General features: G+C 39.3%; 2 protein-coding genes across 3 annotated transcripts; both read left to right on the forward strand.

The window, feature by feature from the left end:
* Positions 1–6,044: 6,044 nt before the first annotated feature.
* On the forward strand, positions 6,045–8,545 carry LOC136235909 (exocyst complex component EXO70I-like). The gene is made up of 2 exons (XM_066025994.1): positions 6,045–7,139; positions 7,220–8,545. The coding sequence occupies exons 1-2, from the start codon at positions 6,186–6,188 to the stop codon at positions 8,543–8,545; spliced, it is 2,280 nt and encodes a 759-aa protein (XP_065882066.1). The 5' UTR covers positions 6,045–6,185.
* A 10,261-nt stretch (positions 8,546–18,806) lies between these two features.
* Positions 18,807–21,183, forward strand: LOC136235272 (F-box protein At3g12350). Of its 2 annotated transcripts, none has more exons than XM_066024869.1 (2): positions 18,807–19,811; positions 20,339–20,473. In XM_066024869.1, the coding sequence occupies exons 1-2, from the start codon at positions 18,963–18,965 to the stop codon at positions 20,372–20,374; spliced, it is 885 nt and encodes a 294-aa protein (XP_065880941.1). In that variant the 5' UTR covers positions 18,807–18,962; the 3' UTR covers positions 20,375–20,473. The 2 variants fall into 2 exon arrangements, with proteins under 2 accessions (XP_065880941.1, XP_065880940.1); XM_066024868.1 differs by having other exon boundaries at positions 18,813–19,811; positions 20,409–21,183.
* The last annotated feature ends 1,514 nt before the right edge of the window (positions 21,184–22,697 follow it).

Genomic DNA, 22,697 nt, shown 5'->3' on the forward strand with positions numbered 1-22,697 from the left:
TCCTTGCAATGAATAACTCCATACGTTATTCACCTGACCTCTCGATCATCTCGAAACGCCTATTAAATCGCACAAACAACCCCATGTTGTTGCCGATTAAACAAGAAGCGAGCTACCCGATACGGTCCTCACAATGAATAACTCCATATGTTATTCCCCAGGCTTCTCGTTCATCACAAAACGCCTCTTAAAACGTGCTAACAATCCCATATTTTTACCGATTATTTACAAGTGGATACCACGATGCGTTCTCCACTGCGAAAACATCAAAATGTTATCCAAAGGCTTATTGAGCACCTCGAATGCCTTCATAATCACCTAAGCAATCCCATATTGTTACCGATTATTTACAAGCGGATACCACGATGCGTTCTCCGCTGCGAACACATCAAAATGTTATCCAAAGGCTTATCGAGCACCTCGAATGCCTTCATAATTGCCTAAACAATCCCATATTGTTACCAATTATTCACGAGCGAACAAACACGATGCTTTCTCCGCTAGGATAAATCTCGCAATGATATTCGGGCATCTCGAATGACCTCGCAAACACTTGTTCGATCAAATGCATCCATATGGTCACCGCTTATTTACAAGCGCACATCCCGGTTCATTCTCTGCTAAGCAACACTAGACGTTACTCCTAGAGCATCTGAAACACTCCCTAAAGAAGAAATCTTTCACACGCAATTTAGAGAAAAATGGCCAATAACAACGCTGTATACGCACATAAATATTATAACGACAAACATACCAAAGTTCATTACAAAAAGGGATCCACAGTTACATCCGTTACAAATACAGATAAAGCACACCACAATCACTCAAGCGAAGCACGGACACTGTCGGGGTTCGGGATAGTCTCCGCATCCATGAGGGCCTGGTGCACGGCTCGCCAATCAGTACATTCATCGGTGTTATGCCCATTCTGCCTATGGTACAAGCATGCTTTCCCGATGTGCGTCACTCGATGCGCCGGATCGGCTGGAATAGGCCCCAAAAACCCTTGCCTAGAAAATTCAAGGAAAACCAAACTGCGAGGTTTCAACGGATCGACAAACGTCGCCCCATGGGGACGACTCGGCAAAGCATGGCGCCCAGAATGGCGATTATCCAGCACAGGGGGAGGTTCATAACTCTGTCTAGTTCGTCGGCAAACAGTCTCCTTACCCAGGCAGGATGAGGATTTGTCACGAGTACCACTGACTCGTCGGGATTCAAGAACCCAATCCCATCCTGCGACCAAGTTTTCTTCTCAATGGAAGAAAAGGCGCTGATAACCACATCACATGAGTCCGTCGCAGATCCAGTATAGGGCGCGGAACTCTCACTCTCACCGTTTCGGCTTCTCCATGAGAAACCCCGATTCATCCACACCGGGGAGGCATACCGCACTTTCCTATCTAACTCATGATCATCCATTGGGGGACAATACACGTAGGGATGAGGCATTGCCGAGATGGCCTTTTGCACCTCAAGCACCTTGACAGAGTCCACCACATCCCGAAGCGACATCACAAAGATAGGCGTAAACAAACAACTAAGGATACGAGCACTAGAAGCAAGAACGGAATTTGAGTGAAAAACACAAGCAAAAACCGACTCCTATTTATAGTAAGAATGGAAAAGACTTGACAAACACATCATGAAGTATCAAATCAAATCAAAAGTGCAAGATGATGATCAAAATAGACTGTCAAAAGATCCTCCAAGATACAAACCGTACAACAAAATTATTACATATTTGAAAACAAGGGACCAGGTGGATGAGGCCACCTCCATCTCCAACTACTTCTTTTTAAAGCAACCACAGAACTCTACGGCCTTCGCTTGGGAAGCCTTGTCATAGACATTCAGAGAAAATATGACCTCCGGAGGAACGTCATACCCGGCAGCATGGGCAGCAGTGATGAGCATCATCCGGTCTATCTTAATCAATTTCTCCTCGCGATCTCCTGCGAGGGCCCGTAACTCCCTAGCCTCTTTCCGAGCTGCCTCAAGATCCTGCCTAAGCTTTTCATTCTCAGAAGATAACGCAGTTGCTCGCCTCACCCTCTCATCCACCTGCTCCTTCACTCGGCGGACCCATAGTATGGCCGCCTTGAACAACACTTTATAGGAACGAAGTTCCTCGACGTCACATGCCAACTTTTTTGACAGCTCCAGTCGGCACCCCGTCTCCACTTTTAGCTTCTCGGTCAGCACAGCAATCTCGCCCTCCCGGCGCTCCAACAGCTCCCCAACGGCAGCTATTTTTCCATTCGCCATTTCCAAGTCCTTCACCGAGTTCCGCAGACCTTGCTCCATATCGTGAAAGAGACTTTCATCATTCACACACATATCGAACACCTTGTTAGCATTTTGAACAGCCTGCATAAAATTTGGGCAATTCAGGACACAATTGTTAGGAATGAATCTAGGCGAGAAGGTCAAAAGAGCTTACCACACCAAGCGCCGACAGAGTCTCCACACCAAGGTTCATCTTGGACACACCGTCCATCCGCATCACTTCTCCAGGCACCTTAGCGATGCGAGCCATCGCCCTCGCAAGGTCGGACGTCATCATGTCGGAGTGCACCGACAAACCCATCACATATTCCTGGAATTTAGCAATCTTGGCATCCATTCTTTTCATCATCTCCGAGTGATCGCCTAACCGATCCACCATCCATGCCTCAAGCTCATTTCCACCATTAGTACACGCTCATTTAGAGCCTTCGTACCCCCCGACGGCATCATCTCCAGCACGCACCTGTTCATTTTCAATCCCAACAACAGACTTACCTTTGTCTTTCTTAAGTTTCCGGGTAAGGGGTCCTTGCATTTGCTGCTTGCCTTGTTCCTTTTCAGCAGCGGTCACCTTCGCAGCTTCTTTTGCCTCACTCCCTACCACTGGCATCCCTTGCGGTATTTCGACAGTAACATCAGCATCATCGTGCACGGCTAGCACGCCCCCCATGCTTTGCACCACTTGGTTCGCATCTTCAAGCGAAGAGAAAGAGGCCAAGGATCCGGATGGAATAGCGAAGGCTTCCTCCGCCGTCTCAAGGCCAACACCAAACTTGTTCGGATCAAAATCCATGCTAACGCGAGGATTACCTGGACCTGCATCGGTAACATCATGGTCAATATATATTTCAAGCAAAACACGTTACAACTACGAAATGAAACTTACAACCCAGACCCCTCACCTACGATGGCAACGTTTACGGTTATCGCCTCCAACTCCGCTAGCTCTCCGTCCGAAAAGTTATACCCGCGTTTCCATTTTTCGAAGTCCGCCTGCGACCAGCTAGCTAGCTGGTCCATTCGCCATTGTTTCCAGATATAATATCCAGTGGCCAGAAAATGTCCCACAAGCTCATCCACAACCTTCTTACTTTCTTCGTCCGTCGGCAACCCCTTTAAATACTTTATGAGATGCTCCTCCGATGGCAACATTGGTCGTATTTTTAACCATCTACCCGAATCCATTGGATCCTCATTCCATGTCACGCGGAAAGGGAAGTCGCCATCCAGTTTTCGCACTAGAAAGTACCGATACCTAAAATCGGGGATCTTATCCTTCAGGCCACCGAGTACCTTAAACTTCTGATGAGAGAAGGTCACGTGTTGGGAGCGTGGTCCCTTATTCGGCCGGAAGAATTCACGAAACACCAGCTTGGTAGCTCGATATCCAGCCGACCGGCACAAAGAGTAAAACGCCACCATCATCCTCCACCCGTTCGGATGAATTTGACCAGGACACAGGTCATACTCTTTTAATACCTCCATAAAGAAGGGAAGCAGAGGTAGCCGCATCCCTGACTCCAACTGCTCCTCGTATACAACCAGCTCATTTGCCCCGCCCACATGATGAGCACGATCATCTTCCTCCAGCGCCACTAACTCATAAGGCTGCCCTAATCGGTACACGGTAGAGATAGCGGCCAAGTCTGCGAACACAATAATACTATAGGCATCGTCCACCGAAAAGGATTTCGGTCTCTTCGGGCGGTGCCTCCCCTCAAAGCGTTTCCTATCCACACTCGTCACACCTGCCGACCGCGTCCATACCTTTTCACGCATTTCTTCGTAGATCAAAGCTAAAGGTCGCTCTTCGGTAATTACTCCCTCTGGTACAACCACAACTACTTCAAGGACACCGGTGGCGGCCCTCCTGGCGGGTGCTCAACGCAGGGCGGCACGCGTACCACGACGGTTTTCCTTTTCTTCCCAGTAGTAACACCGCCTTCCTCCGTCATCCCTACTCGCCTTTTTCGCTTTACAAATCATTTTCGGGAGGCGTCGCGAAGTGTAAAGTCGCCTGGTGTCACTGGCGGCAATCGTTTTAGGGCTCCCCGCGAAGAACCCTCTGACATACTATCCCTCCCAGGATAAACAAATTAAATAACGAAGCAGAAAAGATGAGGAAGAGGCAAGACTGACCTCACACGGCGTCTCGACCACAGGGACAAACCACCCTCCGACGAGCGTCACGAGCAGGCAAGCCCGGCGTTTGGAAAATTCTGAGATGGGCAAGAACAATGCCGGCAACGAAACAAGGAGTCCAAGAAACGAGATGGGCAAGAAGTACGCACCAGATGAGTCTTTGCAAAGAAAGTTTAGGACCTTTTTCCCAATATTTATAACTAAAGCGGAGGCGCCGGCAGGGCACTGTATCCAACGATGCTTTACGGCGCATGCAGAAGCATTAATGAAGGGGCAATTAATTTTCGCGTTAAAACAAGGAGCGCATGCGGCAATAGGAAAGGTCAAATCTACCACCCCGACGCGAGAAACCTTTTTAGCGCTTCCCGTTGCTCAATACGGAAGTATTAACGCTATGAGCTCCCCGACTACACCTCGACTGCAATACTCGGTACACCTGACCGGGGGGAGGGACTACTTGATTCGGAATATCAGACGGGGGCCCAGCTGGCCCATAGGCCCAGCAAGGCCCAAGAAGGCTCAATATAAATAAGGGGGACACAACCCAAAGAAGGGGCGGGTAACATTATCTCTAAACTCTACCTTAATAACAAGAGTATTTTCCCTTGAGCTCCTAACTGTCTTGATCGTCGGAGTATACACATGGACCGCTCCCCGCGCAGGGACGATCATCGCAGAACGCGGAAGCCTAACCCGGAGAAAGCCAGTTCACTATTCCACGTATCCTGATTAGGGTTTAATTTTTTTTACCTCACTTAGACCTATAAAAGGTCAGGACCAGCCTTATATATATATATATATATATATATATATATATATATATATATATATAATTAAAAGTTAGTTCCTAATGTTGCTATAAAATGACATCACGTGTTTTTGGATGATAATCCAAGTTTCGTAAATGACATGTGGCGTGTTTATCTTCATATGTTACCACTTATTAATAAGAGCCAAATAAAAAAATATTACATTGAAAACTTAAAGATACAAGTATAATAAAATAAGATGATTGTTTTTTAAACATTATAAAAAAAAATTGTGTGTACATCGATTTGAAAGTAGAGAAATGTACTAGTTTTTTTCTTTAAAAAAAACATATGTTTTACAAAGTTACCAAAATAAAATAAAATTCTAATAAGAGTACACATAATTTTATAGTTACTTTCTATGAATTATATACAATCAACCATTACTGAGGTTGTGTCTAATTTTGGTTTGTTATTTGGCTTAATATATCATTTGCCTCCTAAATTTATCTAAAAAGTTTGATTGGCCTTTTGAACTTTCAAAGTGTTTTGATAGTCCTGAACTTATATAAAATGTTCAGTTAGCCTCATGAACTTACGTAAAATGTAATCAATTAATCACTTAGTTTTAAAAAAAAAAGTAAGTTAAATGCGGAACATATAATTCATATGCCTTTATTTGTTTAATTTTGCTTTTTATTTATTATTGAATAAATTTTTGATTGATTTAATTTTTTCATTGAATAAATTTTTTTTGATTGATTTAATAGTTTTTCTTCTTTGTCCTTTATAATTTTTTAATTAGTTGTATGGAGATTTATTATTTGTCTCGTATGATTCTTCTAAAATAAACCCGCCTATGTTGTGACAGTTATTTGGGACGGCGGGAGTATTTGAGATGTCTGGAATTGAGAGAAAACTAATTATCCACAAAGCGGCTGCGTATTTTGTGCTGATTTGCTTCTTAGTTGGAGTCTATGGGATTTGTCAGCTTCCCAAAAGCCAATGCCATTTGTTCATAGTTTGAATCGAGAGACCTTTTCTCCCTCTCAATCTCAATCTCAACTTGTTATTTCCTTGTTCATAACCACACCTAGCTTTCCATCAACACAACTCTATAAAAACAAGGCCTTCTTCTCGCCGCCCATTATCCCCCAGAATTCAACCTCAATTATGCTCCAAGAAGACGAATTCATAATCTCCAAGCTGGAGGTAGCATGCTCAGATATGAAAAATCTGCTCCAAACCTCTGTCAAGATGGAGGATAGCCTAGATGCCATGGATAAAAGGTTATCTTCTATAGATGAAAGTCTCTCCACGGCTTCAAAAAGACTAGCTCCTTTACATTCTATGGCCATGGCTGCAAAGGCACTTGAGACCAGAATCAATAGAGCTGTTTCTCCTGCTCTTGCTCTCCTCGACAGCTTTAAGCTCTCCGAGTCCCTCCAACTGAAGGTGCTTGATGTTTCCGCTAAATTATCATCTCAACCAAATCCTAACAAACGACTCAACCTCTTGCTCAAGTATGTTGATTCTGTGGATAATCTAAACGCAACAATAAACGCAATTAGTCAGAATGGTGAGCCTGTGATTCAGAAGCTACAAGAAGTGGTGGAGTTCTTGAGTAGGACTAAAGCTACGGATCAGTATCGGACGCACAGGTTACGGGAGGCTCTAGTCACGCTTAAGGCTCTTTTCGAGACCGAGGTTGACGCCATGAAATTCGATGGTTTGCTTGATGAAGCTTTACTCAATTTACAAGATCACTTTGAGATCATATTGCAGCAGCTTAAACACCAAATCAATGGTGAATCACTTGGGGACATCGATGATGAAGCTGATCCTGGAAATGTAGCTTCGGGTCTTGGATCCGAGCTGGAGATTGAAATTCTTAGCAAAATTTCAGAAATCCTTGCTGCTAATGATTGTTTGGATATATGCATTGATATCTTCGTCAAGGTAGATTTCAATTTCAATTAATTGATTTCCTTCTTTCATTTTTGTCGAAGAAACTTATCTTCCTTGTTGTAATAATATAGGTGAGATATAGAAGAGCTGCAAAAGCATTAATGAGGCTGAATCCGGATTACTTGAGAACATACAGTCCCGAAGAAATAGATCAAATGGAGTGGGAGAATTTAGAGACAGCGATAGGTCTTTGGATCCAGCACTTTGAACTTGCAGTCAGAACAGTTTTCCAATCGGAAAAGAAACTCAGCAACCAAATCCTGGGAGGAATTCTGGAAGGAGCTGTGGGGCTCGAATGCTTCGTGAAAATTGCAGACAAAATTATGGCAGTGTTTTTCCGATTCGGAGAAGGAGTTGCTAGAAGCAACAAAGAGCCACAAAAACTCTTCAAGCTCCTTGATATGTTCGACTCCTTAGAGAATCTCAAAGCAGAATTTTCAGAAATCTTTGAAGGTGAAGCCGGAGCCGATATTTGCACAAGATTTAGAGAGTTGGAAAAACTTCTAGTCCATGCTTCAAGCAGAGTCTTTTGGGAATTCGGACTCCAAATTGAAGGAAATTCTGATAGTTTTCCTCCACCACAAGATGGATCAGTTCCTAAACTGGTAAGATACGCCATTAATTACCTCAAATACTTGGCAGCTGAAAATTACAGTGCGGCAATGGCCAAAGTTCTTCGCACTGAACAGATCTGGAAAGCTGGAATCCTATCGAAACCAGAAAGCGACGTAGATTTACTGAAGGAAGCCATTATCAACATCATGGAAGCACTCAAAAGAAATGTAGAATCGCAAAGATTGCGTTACAGATCAGACAAAATTATACCACATGTATTAGCCATGAATACATATTGGTATATCTATATGAGAACGAAAAACACAGAGCTTGGAAAGCTAATAGGAGAGCAATACATGAAAGATCAGTACAAATCCATAGCTGAGGAATCAGCTTATCTATATCAGAGACAAGCTTGGGCTCCTCTTGTAAGATTACTGGAAAAAGAAGATACAAAAAGGCACAGGAACGGGAACGACACTGCGAGAGGCAAAACGGAGTCGTTTCTGAAGGGTTTCGATGAGATAGTGCGGAGGCACAAGGAAATGTATGTGATTCCTGATAGTGATTTGAGAAAGCAGATTGGAGAAGCAACTTTGAAGCTATTGATTCCTGCTTACGCAAGCTTTTTGGATCTCAACGAAGGTGTGATGGATTTGGGAGGAGTCTCGTTTCCTAGGCCTGAGTCAATGGAGGAATTGTTGACTGATATTTTTTACGGTGGTGATGGAAAGTTGAGTCGACGTGATTCGAAGGACCGTACACGTGGAGGGTCGTCAATTACGGGTGATGGTGTTATCAAAGATTTTCGAAGGTCGCGGTCAAATAATAGTGATATATAGTTTAAGATATTATTATTAAATTAAATAAAAATATATACTTTTTTACATATATATATTTTTAAATTTATTTCCATTTTTTTTGAAATAAGGTAAATTTTATTAATTAAGATCAGAAGCGAGAATGTCAAAAATAATCGGTGGTGGACAGGCCCACTCACCACGAACAGATCTAGATGTAACAGCCTTAGCTAAGCTATGAGCTGCTAAATTCGCTGAACGTTTTACATAGGAGACTGAACATGAGTTCAAGGCTCTTAACAAATCACAACAGTCATTCACTACATCCGATAAATAAGATAATTGACGTTTTTGCTGATGTATGGAACTAATAACCACGAGACAATCCGATTGGACCTCCACATGGCTGAGGTTAAAATCCTTAATCCAGGACAGAAGAATACACTTGGACCGGACTATTTGCATAATAATTGGAAGGTTATTACTAAATATAGTTTGGTAATATAGAGGTTATTACCAAGTTAGGACCGAATTTTTTTATAACAAAATAGAAGTTATTCCTATATAGAGATTGTACTGTAGTATGCTAATATAAGCTGATGAAAACATTATTGCAATTTTAATAATATTTATATTAAGATTGACAAAATATTAGCAAAGAGAACTACATAAGCATTTTGGCCGCGAGAGGTCCTTCTCCTCACCGAAGGTTTGAATGGAGGTAGAATCAGAAACATCGAGATGATAAAAAATAATAATATGAATTTTAGGCTTTATCTAAGATCTTTAACTGCTTTCAATCATCTATCAACATCTTTGGCAATTAGTATTACGCTACAATTAATAGTTTTTCCCTTTTTATTGAGAGTTTTTTTACTTCTTATTGTATTGATCTCTTTGTCGGAATCCCGAAGTTTCACCTTGGCTATTCCATCTTCGGCGGTTTCGTCTTACTCCGACGAACGGACGGTTTCTAAGTAGTTTCCTCTTGTTTGCTCAGACGAGTTTTTTCTTTAATTTAATTTCAGACTTAATTCACTTATAAAGAATGAATCTTACCGAATTAATTCACGTTAATTAAGTCTTGACTGCGGCTTTAGTGGAGTGACAAGTTTTTTTCCTCAATTAATTCACTTATAAGGAATTAATCTTACCGAATTAACTCACGTTAATTAAGTATTGGATAAGTCTTCAGTGGAGTCTTTGCTTCAAATCATTTTCTTCATGGTTTCGTTCAGTTTCTATTTGACCAATTAAGTCTTGGCCGATAACAACTTCTTGTGACTGAGGCAATTTTGAACAATTTCGGTCATTTATTTCCTTGTCTTTAATTTTTGGAAGTAAAGTTAGTCGTCATGCTCTAGTTTTGTCTAATTTTTTATTCGTCGATGACAACTTATTATTCTATGGAGCGCAAGTTTGTGAACCTCAGGCTTTAAAAGAGCTTTTGGGGAAGTACGAGGCAGACTCAGGTCAGACTATTAATTTTCAGAAATCGAACATCTTTTTTAGTCAAAGAGTTCAAGAAAGGGGAGGGGGTGTTAGTATATTCGATATATTTTTGGTATTCACAATCTTTTGGATGTCGTTCGGTATTTGGACATTCTTGTTATGGTAGGGAGGAATAGAAAGCTATTTTTAGGTATCTTAAATACCGACTATGACATAGGCTTTTTGGATCATACGGTAAGCTCTTATCGTCTGTTAGGAAGGAGATTCTTTTGAAGTCAATTTCTCAAACTATTCCTACTTTTTGTATGAGCACTTTTGTGTTACCAGTATCATTACATGATAAGTTCCGAAAGATGACGAATTCCTTTTGGTGTGGTTCAAATCCAATAGGGGAAAAGTGTATTCATTGGGCTTCATTGGATAAGTTATATGCACGAAAAGAATATGGTGGTCTTGGATTTCATTAATTATGAGCTTTCAACTCCCGAGTTAGGGTATTTATACATACTTTTGTAACTTTTTAGCATTAATAAGGCTCTATTGAAACAGTCACATTATTACTCCTTTTAATGGTTATTAATTACTATTTAAGTACATTCATTCCCATTTAAGGGAGTTTATAAAGGCGTCATTTGATCTTTTAAAACTATCCAGATGAGATACGATGGCAAATGTACATCGAGACGAGGTGTGATGCGGATATATGTTGGACGTGTTGGTTTGATCTTAAACCAACTAAAGAAATTCTTCTCAAGCCTAGGTTAAAGGAGTTAATCCCACAAAGGTTGAACCTTGCTCTCCAATGGAGGTTGAAAATATTTGATTGATTAAAAGATGCCTTCATTACAAAGAAAATGAGGCTTATATACCTCTCCTAAAATAAAGCAAAAGACCTAAGTACACTAACTAGGGTTACAACACAATGACAAAAGGATAGGGTAGGGAGGGGATAAAAGGCATTTAGGATAATAAGCCTTAATGACAAGACAATAATTTTAGGCCATGGGAAAACACTAATTACATGCAAAATAGTAAAGTTGGCAATCTTGTCCCTTAGCTCGGAATTTCTTCTGAACCTTTCCACACGACGTGTTGCCTTCCTCAACGCCCAGTCCTTCTTTTCTTTGGAGTGCACTCGACGTGTGGGCAGTGGCACACACCGAATGAATTATGCCCAAAAGTTCTAGGAGAATTCTTTCATGCCCACTAGAGGTGGCAAAATGACACACGACCCGATTACACGACACGAACACGACACGGATTTTTAGTGTTAGTGTTGAGCTTAATAGGTAATGGGTCATTTTTGGGTTGACACGAAACTGACATGCTAATTTTTGGGTTGGGTTAGTGTTGATATGTGAACCCGAAAACGACACGAAATGACACGGATATTGAAAATTATTGTTATATTCTCTCATGTTTTTTTATGTCACTTTATTAATAAAGATAATAAAATTATAATTATTAATTGCAAATATTAATTTGAATTTCCTAAATTGTTATAAACACATTACATAACCCTCTAACATGATATTATCGAACTTTTCGATAATTATTGTTAGCATACTAATCTAAAAATGATATAAAATGTTTAAAAACAGTACCAAATCTTCTTATATTTTTAAGAGTTATTATTAATATATACGCATAACAAAATTACATGTAACCCAAAAACAGGACACGAAATCGACACTAACCCGAATAGGTTAACACGACTTTGACACGAAAGTTTTTGGGTTGGGTTTGGGTTTACTCTTTTTGACACGAACCCGAAATGACACGACACGAACACGACTCGAACACGATAATTGCCAGGTCTAATGCCCACACAGTGTGTGCCCCCGGTGACACGCCGTCTAGGAATCAAAATCTTCCCAGCTCATTTTCCTTTAGCCTCACACGGTGTGGTTACTTGCACACGACGTGTGAGGTCCTTTCACTCCACTATTTGCCCTCGTGTTGGAGATGTTCGTATCATTATCCCCTTCCTCAAAGAAGTTGGACCCCAACGTATCCTTGGTAGTTGCAAGAGGACCATCCGATTTCTATAGACTTAAATCGCACACATTGAAAGAAGTTGACATCTTTCCGAGCCAATTGGAGAGGGCTATATGATAGGCATTGACACTTAATTTCTTAGTCAACTTGTAGGGACCCTACTTCATCGGTCTGAGCTTACTACGCGGGGCACTAACAAGTCTCTCCTTACTTAGGTGTACCATTACTTCATCCCTGACTTCAAATTGGAGATCTATCTGATGCTCATCCACCTTAGCCTTTAGCTTGCTATTCCATTCTTCGATGCTTTGCTTCACCTCTTGGTGCATTTGGTGATAGTCATTGGCTAGGTTTTGGGCTGCTATGCTTTTTTTCTTTCCCCCCGGGTGTCCCTAATATCAAGCATGTGGTTCAGGGTCTTAGTGTACATAATTTCAAAGGGCGTCTTTCCCGTGGTTGAACTTACGGCTGCATTATATAGAAACTCAGCTTGTGCCAACATATAATCCCACATCTCCGGCTTGTCTTGACACTTACTTCTCAAGAGATTACCCAGGGTCCAGTTGACCACTTCTGTTTGGCCATCAGTTTGCGGATGTGAGGTGGTGCTAAAATTCAAAGTAGTACTAAGAAGAGCCCATAGAGTATGCCAAAAGTGGCTAATGAACTTTGTATCTCTATTAGATAATATTATTTTAGGAACACCATGCAACCTTACTACCTCTTGAAAGCATAAGTTGGAAATCGTCGTGGCATCATTTGTCTTACGGCACGAGATGAAGTGTGTCATTTTAGAAAACCGATCCACAACCACAAAGATAGAATCCATACCTCACTAAGTTCTAGGTAGTCCCAACATAAAATCCATGGATAGGTCTTCCCATATTGATTTCAGAACTGGTAACAGCATAAGCAAACCTGCATTAATGGCATGTCCCTTAGACATTTGGCAATCCCCACACTGCTATACAATATAATCTACATCTCTCTTTAGCCTTGGCCAATAGTAACGGGAACTCACACCTTTAAAAGTCTTATCTCTCCCAAACTGTCCCCTCAAAGTTCATCCATTAAGATCCTGGATCACTCGCTCTCGGATAGACGTGCACGGTGCACACAACTGATTTCCCTTCATAAGATACCCATCACATAATTGATACTCACTGTCCATGGACTTATCTTTGCACCTCTCCCAAAATAACTCCAAAATCTGAATGCTCCGGATAGTCCCATTTGATATGCTCAAAGCAATCTAGCTCAAGGGCCACTATTTTGAGGAGCGCTACTCTCCGACTAAAGCGTCTGCCACTTTGTTTTGCTATCCCGCTTTGTGGAGAAGCTTATAAGGAAACGTGTCTATGAAAGCGGACCACTTTGCATGCATAGAACTTTAGAGCTATTTTTGGCTTCTCAGATACTTAAGAGCTTGGTGGTTGGTATAGAGAATGAACCCCTTGCCCATGAGGTAGTGTTCCCACTTCTTCAAAGCCCGGACTACCGTATAGAATTCTTTATTGTAGGTGGCTCATTTATGTCTTGATTCACAAAATTTCTCGCTGAAATATACAATGAGCCTCTTTTCTTGCATCAACACACCTCCAACTCCTACTCCACTTCAAACAATTTATCAAAGTTCGAAAAAGCTAACATCGCAGCCGTACTTAGCTTTTCTTTTATCAATGGAAAACTACCCTCTTGTTCATCTCCCTATTTGAAGCTTTTCCCCTTCTTCAAACATTCAATTAGAGGTGTCACGATGGCACTAAAGTTTCATATGAACCGTTTATAGAAGGTAGCCAATCCGTGAAAGCTCCTAATGTCACCCACATTCCTCGGAGTCTGCTACTCTAGTACAATTAATTTGGTAGAAAATGGATTAAAGCAATTCTAGTGCAACCAATTTGATTGTTACTTTCCATAAATTAGTTGTAACCAAGCACTATGAAGCTTGTTATTTACTTTGGTGTGTAACCAAATTTGATTACAAACTTTGTTTTTGACACTCATTGAACAAATAAAGTAGGAAGACATAGTTTTGGTTGGCTAATTTTATGTAAGACCCTTCATGTTTTTTTTTTTGAGTGTGAAGTAATAAATAATCTAATAACATCTCTAATGGTTGGACTCCAACCATCACATCATCAAATAAAAAGACATTTTTAATTAAATCTTATTTATATTATATATTCTTACATTTGCTTTTGTGGGTTGACACAAAAAAGAAAAGTAACCCACCTATACCAATAAGGAGATTGGACTTCACTTTCCAACTTTTTCAAACACCAATAAGGAGATTAGACTTCACTCTCCAAAATTTTCAATTCTTTTCCTTCAATTATTATTTTATTTGTCAGACAAAAATACTCTCCATTCATGGAGAGTCTCCTCATTTGAACAATATTCGAACCAACCATTAGAGGGGTTGGAGAGTATTTTTTTAATTGGCAGACTTTCACAATGATCCCAAAGGAGACCACTAAAGATGCTCTAATGAGTTGTAACTTTTGGGTATAATTTTTTTCTAGGTGACATCCCCAAGTTGTTATCTTCCATTAAAAATTCTTTTAGTGAAAGAAATATAAAAGTTACCATTAACAATATCAATAAAAAAAGGAGAATTACACTATGACACGTATATTCCCAAGACAAACAAAACAAATTATTTTAAACATCAACAAATTCTAGCATTTCACTACATCATTTTGTTTCAATTTATCTTCATTTGTTTGTTCAAGTACCTTTCTAATTGATATGATTTTGATTATTTGGACCTCAAGAATTTCACGATTTCTTTATTTTCATATAATCGTTTGACTTTAGAAATTAGTATACATAATTTACTTTCTAAACTTAAAAATGCTATAATTATGTACCACACTTGTATTTAAGAGCGGCACAATATTTGTTAAAATTCACAAAAATCAAATTTTATGGAAGAGGTCGATTACAGAAAATTATTAAAGGATCTTGTATTTTCATGTCAAATGGAGGACCTCTCATATACTTTTTGGTGTGTAGTGTGGATCCACATATTTCCAATATTATATATTTTTTTTTGTGGAGTCACAGGATATATGTCAAAATATGTATTGAGAGTCCTCCATGTATAATGGAAAACCTATTCCTGATATATGAACTACACTTGATAAAACATAATGAATTTTTTTATAACATATGTAGATCCATATTACATATGAGAAAATATATATGGAATCCTACATATGACATAGGAGATCCAATAATTAATATAAGAACTCATCGATTATACCAAATTTTTTCCCCAATATTTATTAATGATATCATTGAATAAAGAAACTATAGATATTGTTTTTAATCAGAAATAGCTAAAATCGATGTCTTAAAGACAAAAAATATTAACCAATTAAGGTTGCTTGAGTGGAAATGACTTTTTCTTCTTTGAGAGAAAGTCAAAACTTTATTAAATAACGGGAGAAGCATCCCGAATAAGGCTACTTCTAATGAATACAGGAATAGAATAATGAATAAATGAATTAGTATAGGAACATGCATTTCGTGCCAAAATATGGGCTACAACGTTCGCTAACATTGGAAAAAAATTCACCGAGAACCTAGGATGATTACGAAGTAGCAATCTCATATCGCTAATTACTTGACCAAGCTCTGTAAGATTTCTTCGTTGTGCCAGTACAGAGTCAGCTACTATTTTAGCATCACTCCCAAAAACTATAGAATTGTAGCCTAAAGACCGTGTCCATTCAATGCTCTCCTTCAAAGCAATTGCCTCTGCCATTTTAACCGAGACCATACCCTTCAAATGCATGTTGTATCCCCGAACAAAAGCGCCCATATAGTTTCCTATTATTGCTCTTGCACCGAACACTCCATCTTCATTAAAAATGGCCGCATCCACATTACACTTCACGAAGCCTATCGGCGGTTTCAGCCATCGGAATTCCCAGAAAGCTCCACATCCTCTCTTCCTGCAGTAACATAGGGTAATAAAAAAATAACTTTCGCTTCTCGACTGCCTCTCTGTGGATCATCTCGGCTGGAAGCATCAGCAAATCCCACAACAACTGTTAGCATACGATCAGTGGGTTCACCATTTACCTGCTCCGGATCAATACATGCAAAAAAACCATCAATTCCATCTGCATATCCGCAACTGTTTCTACCTCTCCATCTCCCTCCACCACTGGCCTTCTATTCCTTCCCGCGATATGAACCTGATGTACACACCGGGAGACAATAGCTTCCTCGATGCCTGGAGAAATTTCATAGGCCAAATCCATAACTCCCTCATCAGCAGTACCACTAGCCCCATCTGCAGGAACTGCAAGTACCGCAACTGTACTAACCATTTCATCTTCTACAACCTCTCTTCCCTCTCGATTTGCAACTTTCTCATCAGCAGTACCACTTGCCCCATTTGTAGAACTTGCAATTACCGAAATTGTACCACTCGCCCCATCTGCAGAAACTGTAATTTCCTGAATTGTACTATCCATTTCCTCTCCTACGGCCTCTCTTCCTTCCTGATCTGCACGGGTAAATTACATACGTGGTGTACAAGTTTTATCTGTTATCACATTTTATTGTACAACCTTTAATTTTACACACTAAAGTGTACAACCTTCTGTTGATTTCCCACTAAAATGTACAGCAGGTAAAAATGATCGGTCAACCCTGTTAACCATTTGGTCAACGTGACACCTCATCAATTTTCACTACTTAAAAATTAAATATGGTCCCTACATATTATTAAATTACTTTTATACCCTTAGTAAAAATAATTCTCAATTCTATCTTTGCTATTTTTTTCACATTTTCGCTCTCTAAATTTTATTTTTTTAATCCATTCTCTCCCACTTATATCTCTCTAAAACCTCTCTCCCCAGCTGCCATGGAAGTTGAATCCAACTTAGCTTCAAAATCAACTCCTCTATCTCTCTAAAACCTCTCTCTCTCCTTCATCTTCCTTCTAGAATCGCTCTTGTCGTTCTCTTCAGGCGAGCGCCATCACGCAGTTGGTTTTATTTCGGTAACCACCAAAAAAAAATTAGACGACTAATAAAGAAATTAATAGTTATTTATTTTTTTCATCTTTCAAACTCTTCTATTCTTCTCTTTCCGTAACCCATCACCGGCGATACTCTTCCGACAGACCTCCTGATAAGTAACAGAGAATAAAAATTAATTGAAATTTTGTCTTCTCCTGGAAAGTAGATATGAACTTCCTCCATTTGTTCTTGGTTAATTTTGATATCTGATAGCATCCTTGGATTGGATTAAAAATTAATTTCCATTGTTCCATTCAATATCTTTATTTTTTTGTTTCTCTTGGGTTGGATTAAAATTGATGGAGGAAGGAATGTTAATTCTAAAATGGGTCATGGCATAGATTTTAGATTTTTTTAGGTTTCAGATCTAAAAACCTTGCGGCCATTTTTGTTGGAACCTGTGAATTTAGAACGAAGAAGTTTTTTTGGTGGCTGCATAAAAAATTAGGAAATCTAATTAATTGAATCAGAATATAATGAACGGAGGTGACGGTGGTTGCTGAAATAAAACCAAACGGCGTTATGGCGCTCCGGCGATGGAGTCACGAAGAGGACACCGATTTGGAAGATGAAGGAATAAATAATGTTTATTAATTTCTTTATTAATTGTCTAAGTTTTTTTTAACAGCTGGCTTAATTCTATTGGGTATGGTACAGTAAAAATTTTCAAAATTGATGAAGTGTCATATTGACCAAGTGGTTAACAGGGTTGACCGGTCATTTTTACATGTTGTACACTTTAGTGAGAAGTCAACAAAAGGTTGTACACTTTAGTGTGCAAAATTAAAGTTGGTACACCAAAGTGTGATAACAGGTAAATGTTGTACACCACGTACGTAATTTACCCTGATCTGCACCAACAATGTCAGCTGTACGCTTGCTTCATTAGCCCTCTCCTTCTTGGACGTTTAGGACATTAGCCATTCTTCTATAAAATTTAATGCTGATGTTGTAACCTCTTATGGTCTACAAGCACGCTGCTTCCAAAAGCGTACTATTTCTGGCTTGCCAGATTGCCCATAAGACCGCAATGCTTTTCTTAATTACACTAGTATGTGATACAACGCACATCTGCAATGCCCAATCTTCAATGTTTTGCCATTCTTCCCCAGGGGCATAATACCAACTACCTACCAACATTGTCTTTCAAATTCACAACCAGAAAACAAATGCCATCCGTGTTCCACATCGTTTGGACAAAGTAGACAATTGATCGGAATAGGAATCCTTCTGATGGCTAGTTTGGTTCTCAGAGGTAAGATCCCCGATATCAGTTTCCATGTAAAGAGTTTGAGTTTAGGCGGCAACTCCTGTTTCCATAGCATTTTCCATCCATCTACCTCCGGGTGCCTTTCTCGTGCCGAAGCCTGTAAATTATAGCCCGATTTGGATGAGTACACTCCATCAGCCGCATAATGCTAAATTAGCCTGTCCGCCTTGATGGAATACGGCAAAACCATCTTACCGATCATATCCACAATGTCCGCAAAACATTGATCCAATTTGCCCCGGTCCGAGTGGAAATGACTTTTAATCGCTTAAGTTAGGTCTCAGATTCAATTTTCAGTATACGCAGAAAATCTTAATTGAAAAATGAACCACTTAAATGTTATAAACAATCTCAAACCGAGTATTCGGATTAATTACTAAAAATAAAAAGAAAAAGAAAAGAAAATTATTATTTGACAGGCCTAAATTACAGGGCCGAATAAGTTGATTAGGCTTTTTATTACAAAAATAGTTACTACTACTATTTGTTTGTCTCTAACTTCAATCCCAAACGCTAACTTAACTAGGAAGCTTGTACGGTTTAATCTCTTCCTCAGTAATATTCCCTTGTTCCCCAAGAATCTTCCCATTTCTTATTTATCCTTTTATTAGTTTTAACTTTGCCACGCACCTCAAACTCATATCTCTTTCCTTTTCTTCTCCAAACTCTAAACTTTCCCAGAAAAATCAGTCCCAGTATGGCGGAATTCGATTCCTATTCATTCACAGATTTCCCGGAGGATGTCCTTCTCTGTATCCTCTCCTTCCTATCGCCCACCGAGATCGCCAATTTTGCTTGCACATCCAGGCGCTTTTCTCCCCTCTGCCAAAACGACAGCAAACTTTGGTACGCAATTTGCGATAGGCGTTGGGGCTCCAGCACCCAAATCAACAAATGGGGGAATGGAAAAATTTCCTTCAAGCTCCTTTACAAGATCCTCAGCAAATGGGACAATTTGATTGGCTTCTGGCGCCGATGCGGTCAAAGTCAACAGAAGTTAACCTCCGGCATTAAACCTGCCGCGCTAATTTACTTCGAATGGGGTTCTTCCTTCCTTTCTGGTTCTAGAGTCTCTCCCTCTCAGAATGGTACCTACGCTGTAGCAAAAGTGCCCTTTCTTTGGATGACCATATCGCCGGACGGTCAGATTGTAAATTACCTCGACCCCGATGGAAATACCAGTGGACAATCTGATGAATTGGGATTCTTAGAGATGGATTTGTTACCGGTAAACGTTAATTTCATTGGGGATTTCCATTTTAGTGTGGAGGAGAATCTGGGTTTTGCTTCTCCAACTTGTTCAAGTCCGACGAATTCAAAAGGAGAATGTGATGCTGCGAGTAATGGTTATGAGAGTGGGTCTCCTGGTAGCTTACCTGAAACTTCAGAGATGTATCAGTATTATGCGAATAGAACTAGAACGTGGAGGAAGCACAGGAGGAGAGAGAAGGAGAAGCAAGCTAGGAGAAAGTGGGAGACAGAGCATTTCTTGAAGATTGTTGATTCCTCACCAACGCCCGGCCGGCCTTTGCAAGGGTTATGGAAGGTTTGACGACGTAGCTGCTCTTTATTTATTTACTTTTATACATGTGTTTCTTATTGCTTATGTATTGAATGTTTGATGCTTAATTTTGTATAGGTGTAAAATATCAATATGTTAGTTTTTATGTGTAGTGTTGCACAATGTAATTGTTTTCACTACAATAGGGGCATTAACTCTCTATTATATTTAGACCTTTATGCTCCCTAGGTTAGCTATTCATACCTTGATCATATATTTTATGACATTCGTGCACAACTGAAGATATTACACAGCTCTAGTTTATCCAATGTATCATGTAGCAGCATATTTCATAGTTGAATCTAGTAAAAATTTTAAACGAATTTGAATAAGATTACATTTTGCCATCAATTATTTCAGTTGATTTCCAAGGATTGGATGTCATGGTCCATTTTGCTGTTACACTGTTAGCCAATTTCGATCTGCTTAGGATGTTCTGGTTTTGGCATAAAAATCTGTTTTTTTCTTTCTTTTCATTGCTTAATTTCTTGTAATGGCATATTGGGTGGAAGATGATAATGGCATGGGAGGAATTCTTCTTGCCATAACTCATTTCACACTCACTCCTGCATACTGTTGCAGGGTATTTGTGGTGACATGAAGTTGGAATTTTATCTTGTGGCATATGATGGAGCTGGAATTTCTTGCCGAAGGGTTGGGGACTTATCTGAACGGCTTTCTAGCTCTACACCGGTGTTCTGGACATCAAATCCTGCATTCATTGAGTCTCCCTTTTCACCTGAAGAAGATAAACTATACAAAACTCGTATGCATCTTCAGTCGGCTGTAATACCAAAGGACATAAATTGGCGATTGCCTCTAATAGATAATGAAGCAGTCTCTCGCATTATGTACATCAACTCAAGTTATGATCTAGTAATCCCAGGCGTGGGAGGGATTCCTGCAAATCCTTGGCAGGTTGAGGGAAGGATTTGGCAGTACAAGAATGGGACATTTGGATTTGGGTTTCTTCGGGACAATTATATTATAGACCTGAAGTATGTTACCCGGAGTGGTTGTCTCCTTGATTCAATGGAGCTTTGTGGTGATTGAAAGTCAATTGACGTCCTCTTTTGGGATCTTCTATGTACAAATAATCACAGATGGTGCCATTAACCAATAACATAATGGCATTTATGTTTTACATTTGTTGTACACATAATGATGTTAATTTTTATTATATGTTGACTTTTTCATCTCTTCCCTCACCAACTTTGGTGCAATAACACAATAATGTACAGCCTATAAAAGGTGGAAAATGTTTCAGACAAACTGTAGTCAGGTTATGATAAAATTCTTTGTCGGTTTCGATAAGTTTATTCAATCCAAATATTTTGAAAGAGATATTTGTTGGAAATTGGGATTTGAATGTTGTTGGATGTTGGTAATACTCTGTGAATTGCAGAGGAAGTGTACATATGGCCTTGGTATTTCTCTTATCAACAGCTGAATTATCAACTTCACTTTCTTTTTGATAGGAAGGTTACATCAATTTGCACTTTCACATGATTCTCTGCTGTATGCTTTACGTCCTCATTGATAACCATTACTGAAACTTGGTATATATGTGATGTTCCTTTTACTTGAATCAGATATAACTTTGCTGTCTACAAATGAGGATATCAGTAAACTCAGTGATGTAATTATGGAGCATTCAGAAGATGGGGATGGTGAGGAATTTTATTTTGCTTTTCTCTTGTTCCTTAATTGGTTCACAATCGCTATTATTAGTAGGTTCATTGTGCATCCTATATCTGAGATTGTACATGTTTGTTCAAGTTCTTTGCAGAATGTAGTACTTCTGCCCTGCAGTTGCTAAAATGCATTTTCTCGTGTTTAACTAGGTCCTGTTTATTGCATGGTTTATTGGAGAAAATTGACTGGCTATAATCTAACTTGGGAAAGTCTCTTGAAGGTTAGTATCTTAAATTCTTAATCCTCATCTTCCTCTTCCTTTCTTTATTTTTTTAAATATTTATTTTTTTGGAAAAGAAAAATCCATGTGGTACCTTTTGTTGCAAAAATAAAAAATAAAACAAAAAACCTTGTGTTTTATACCGTTAGAAAAATAAGAATTAAATCAATGGTGCTAGTTATTGCTAATATGACATGTTGACAGAGCATGTTAACTTTTGATAACCTGGCATAATAAATTGTTGACTTTATTAAATTGACTTCTGCTGATATGACATGTTACTTGATGATGTATCAAGCAGTGTTAGTCATTTTGCTTTTTTTTTTTTTTTTTTTTTTGCTAACGATGTAAAACACATGGTTTTTTTTCTAACAAAATTTACCACATTCTACTATTTGCAAATGCACGTACTTTTCCCTAGCTTTCTTTTATCACATATTTCGTGGCTGGTTGCTATGATGCATTATTTATGCATTTATTTCTTTTTGGGGATGGTATATTTTGGCTTAAAGTGTAACTCGGCAGGGAAAAACATATTTTGCATGGTATTTGATTTGTCTAACAAAATAAGATTGACAATAAACTGATTGAATTCAATCATCCATAAATGATTAATTGTACCAGAAAGGGAAAAGCTCTCCATATATATTGGAGCTGACAGAATCGAAGGGAGAGAGGAGAAAGGCATAAGCTAATGCAGCAGACACCTATACAATAGGAATAGGAAGAAGAATATATTAGGATCCTGTAGACTAGAATAAGAGAAGCTTCTATATAGCTGTAATACGCCCCTTCAAGATTGAGAGTGAATATTTAACACTCTAAGCTTGCCAAAAAGCAGATGAAAAACACCAACAGGAAGAGGTTTAGTAAGGATGTTTGCAATTTGAGCATGAGAAGGATATGTAAAGGATGAATGGGACCTGATAGGAGTGCTTGTTGAAGTAAATGACAAT

The sequence above is a fragment of the Euphorbia lathyris genome, chromosome 7 (assembly GCF_963576675.1).
Source record: "Euphorbia lathyris chromosome 7, ddEupLath1.1, whole genome shotgun sequence".
In the NCBI taxonomy this organism is placed as follows: Eukaryota; Viridiplantae; Streptophyta; class Magnoliopsida; order Malpighiales; family Euphorbiaceae; genus Euphorbia; species Euphorbia lathyris.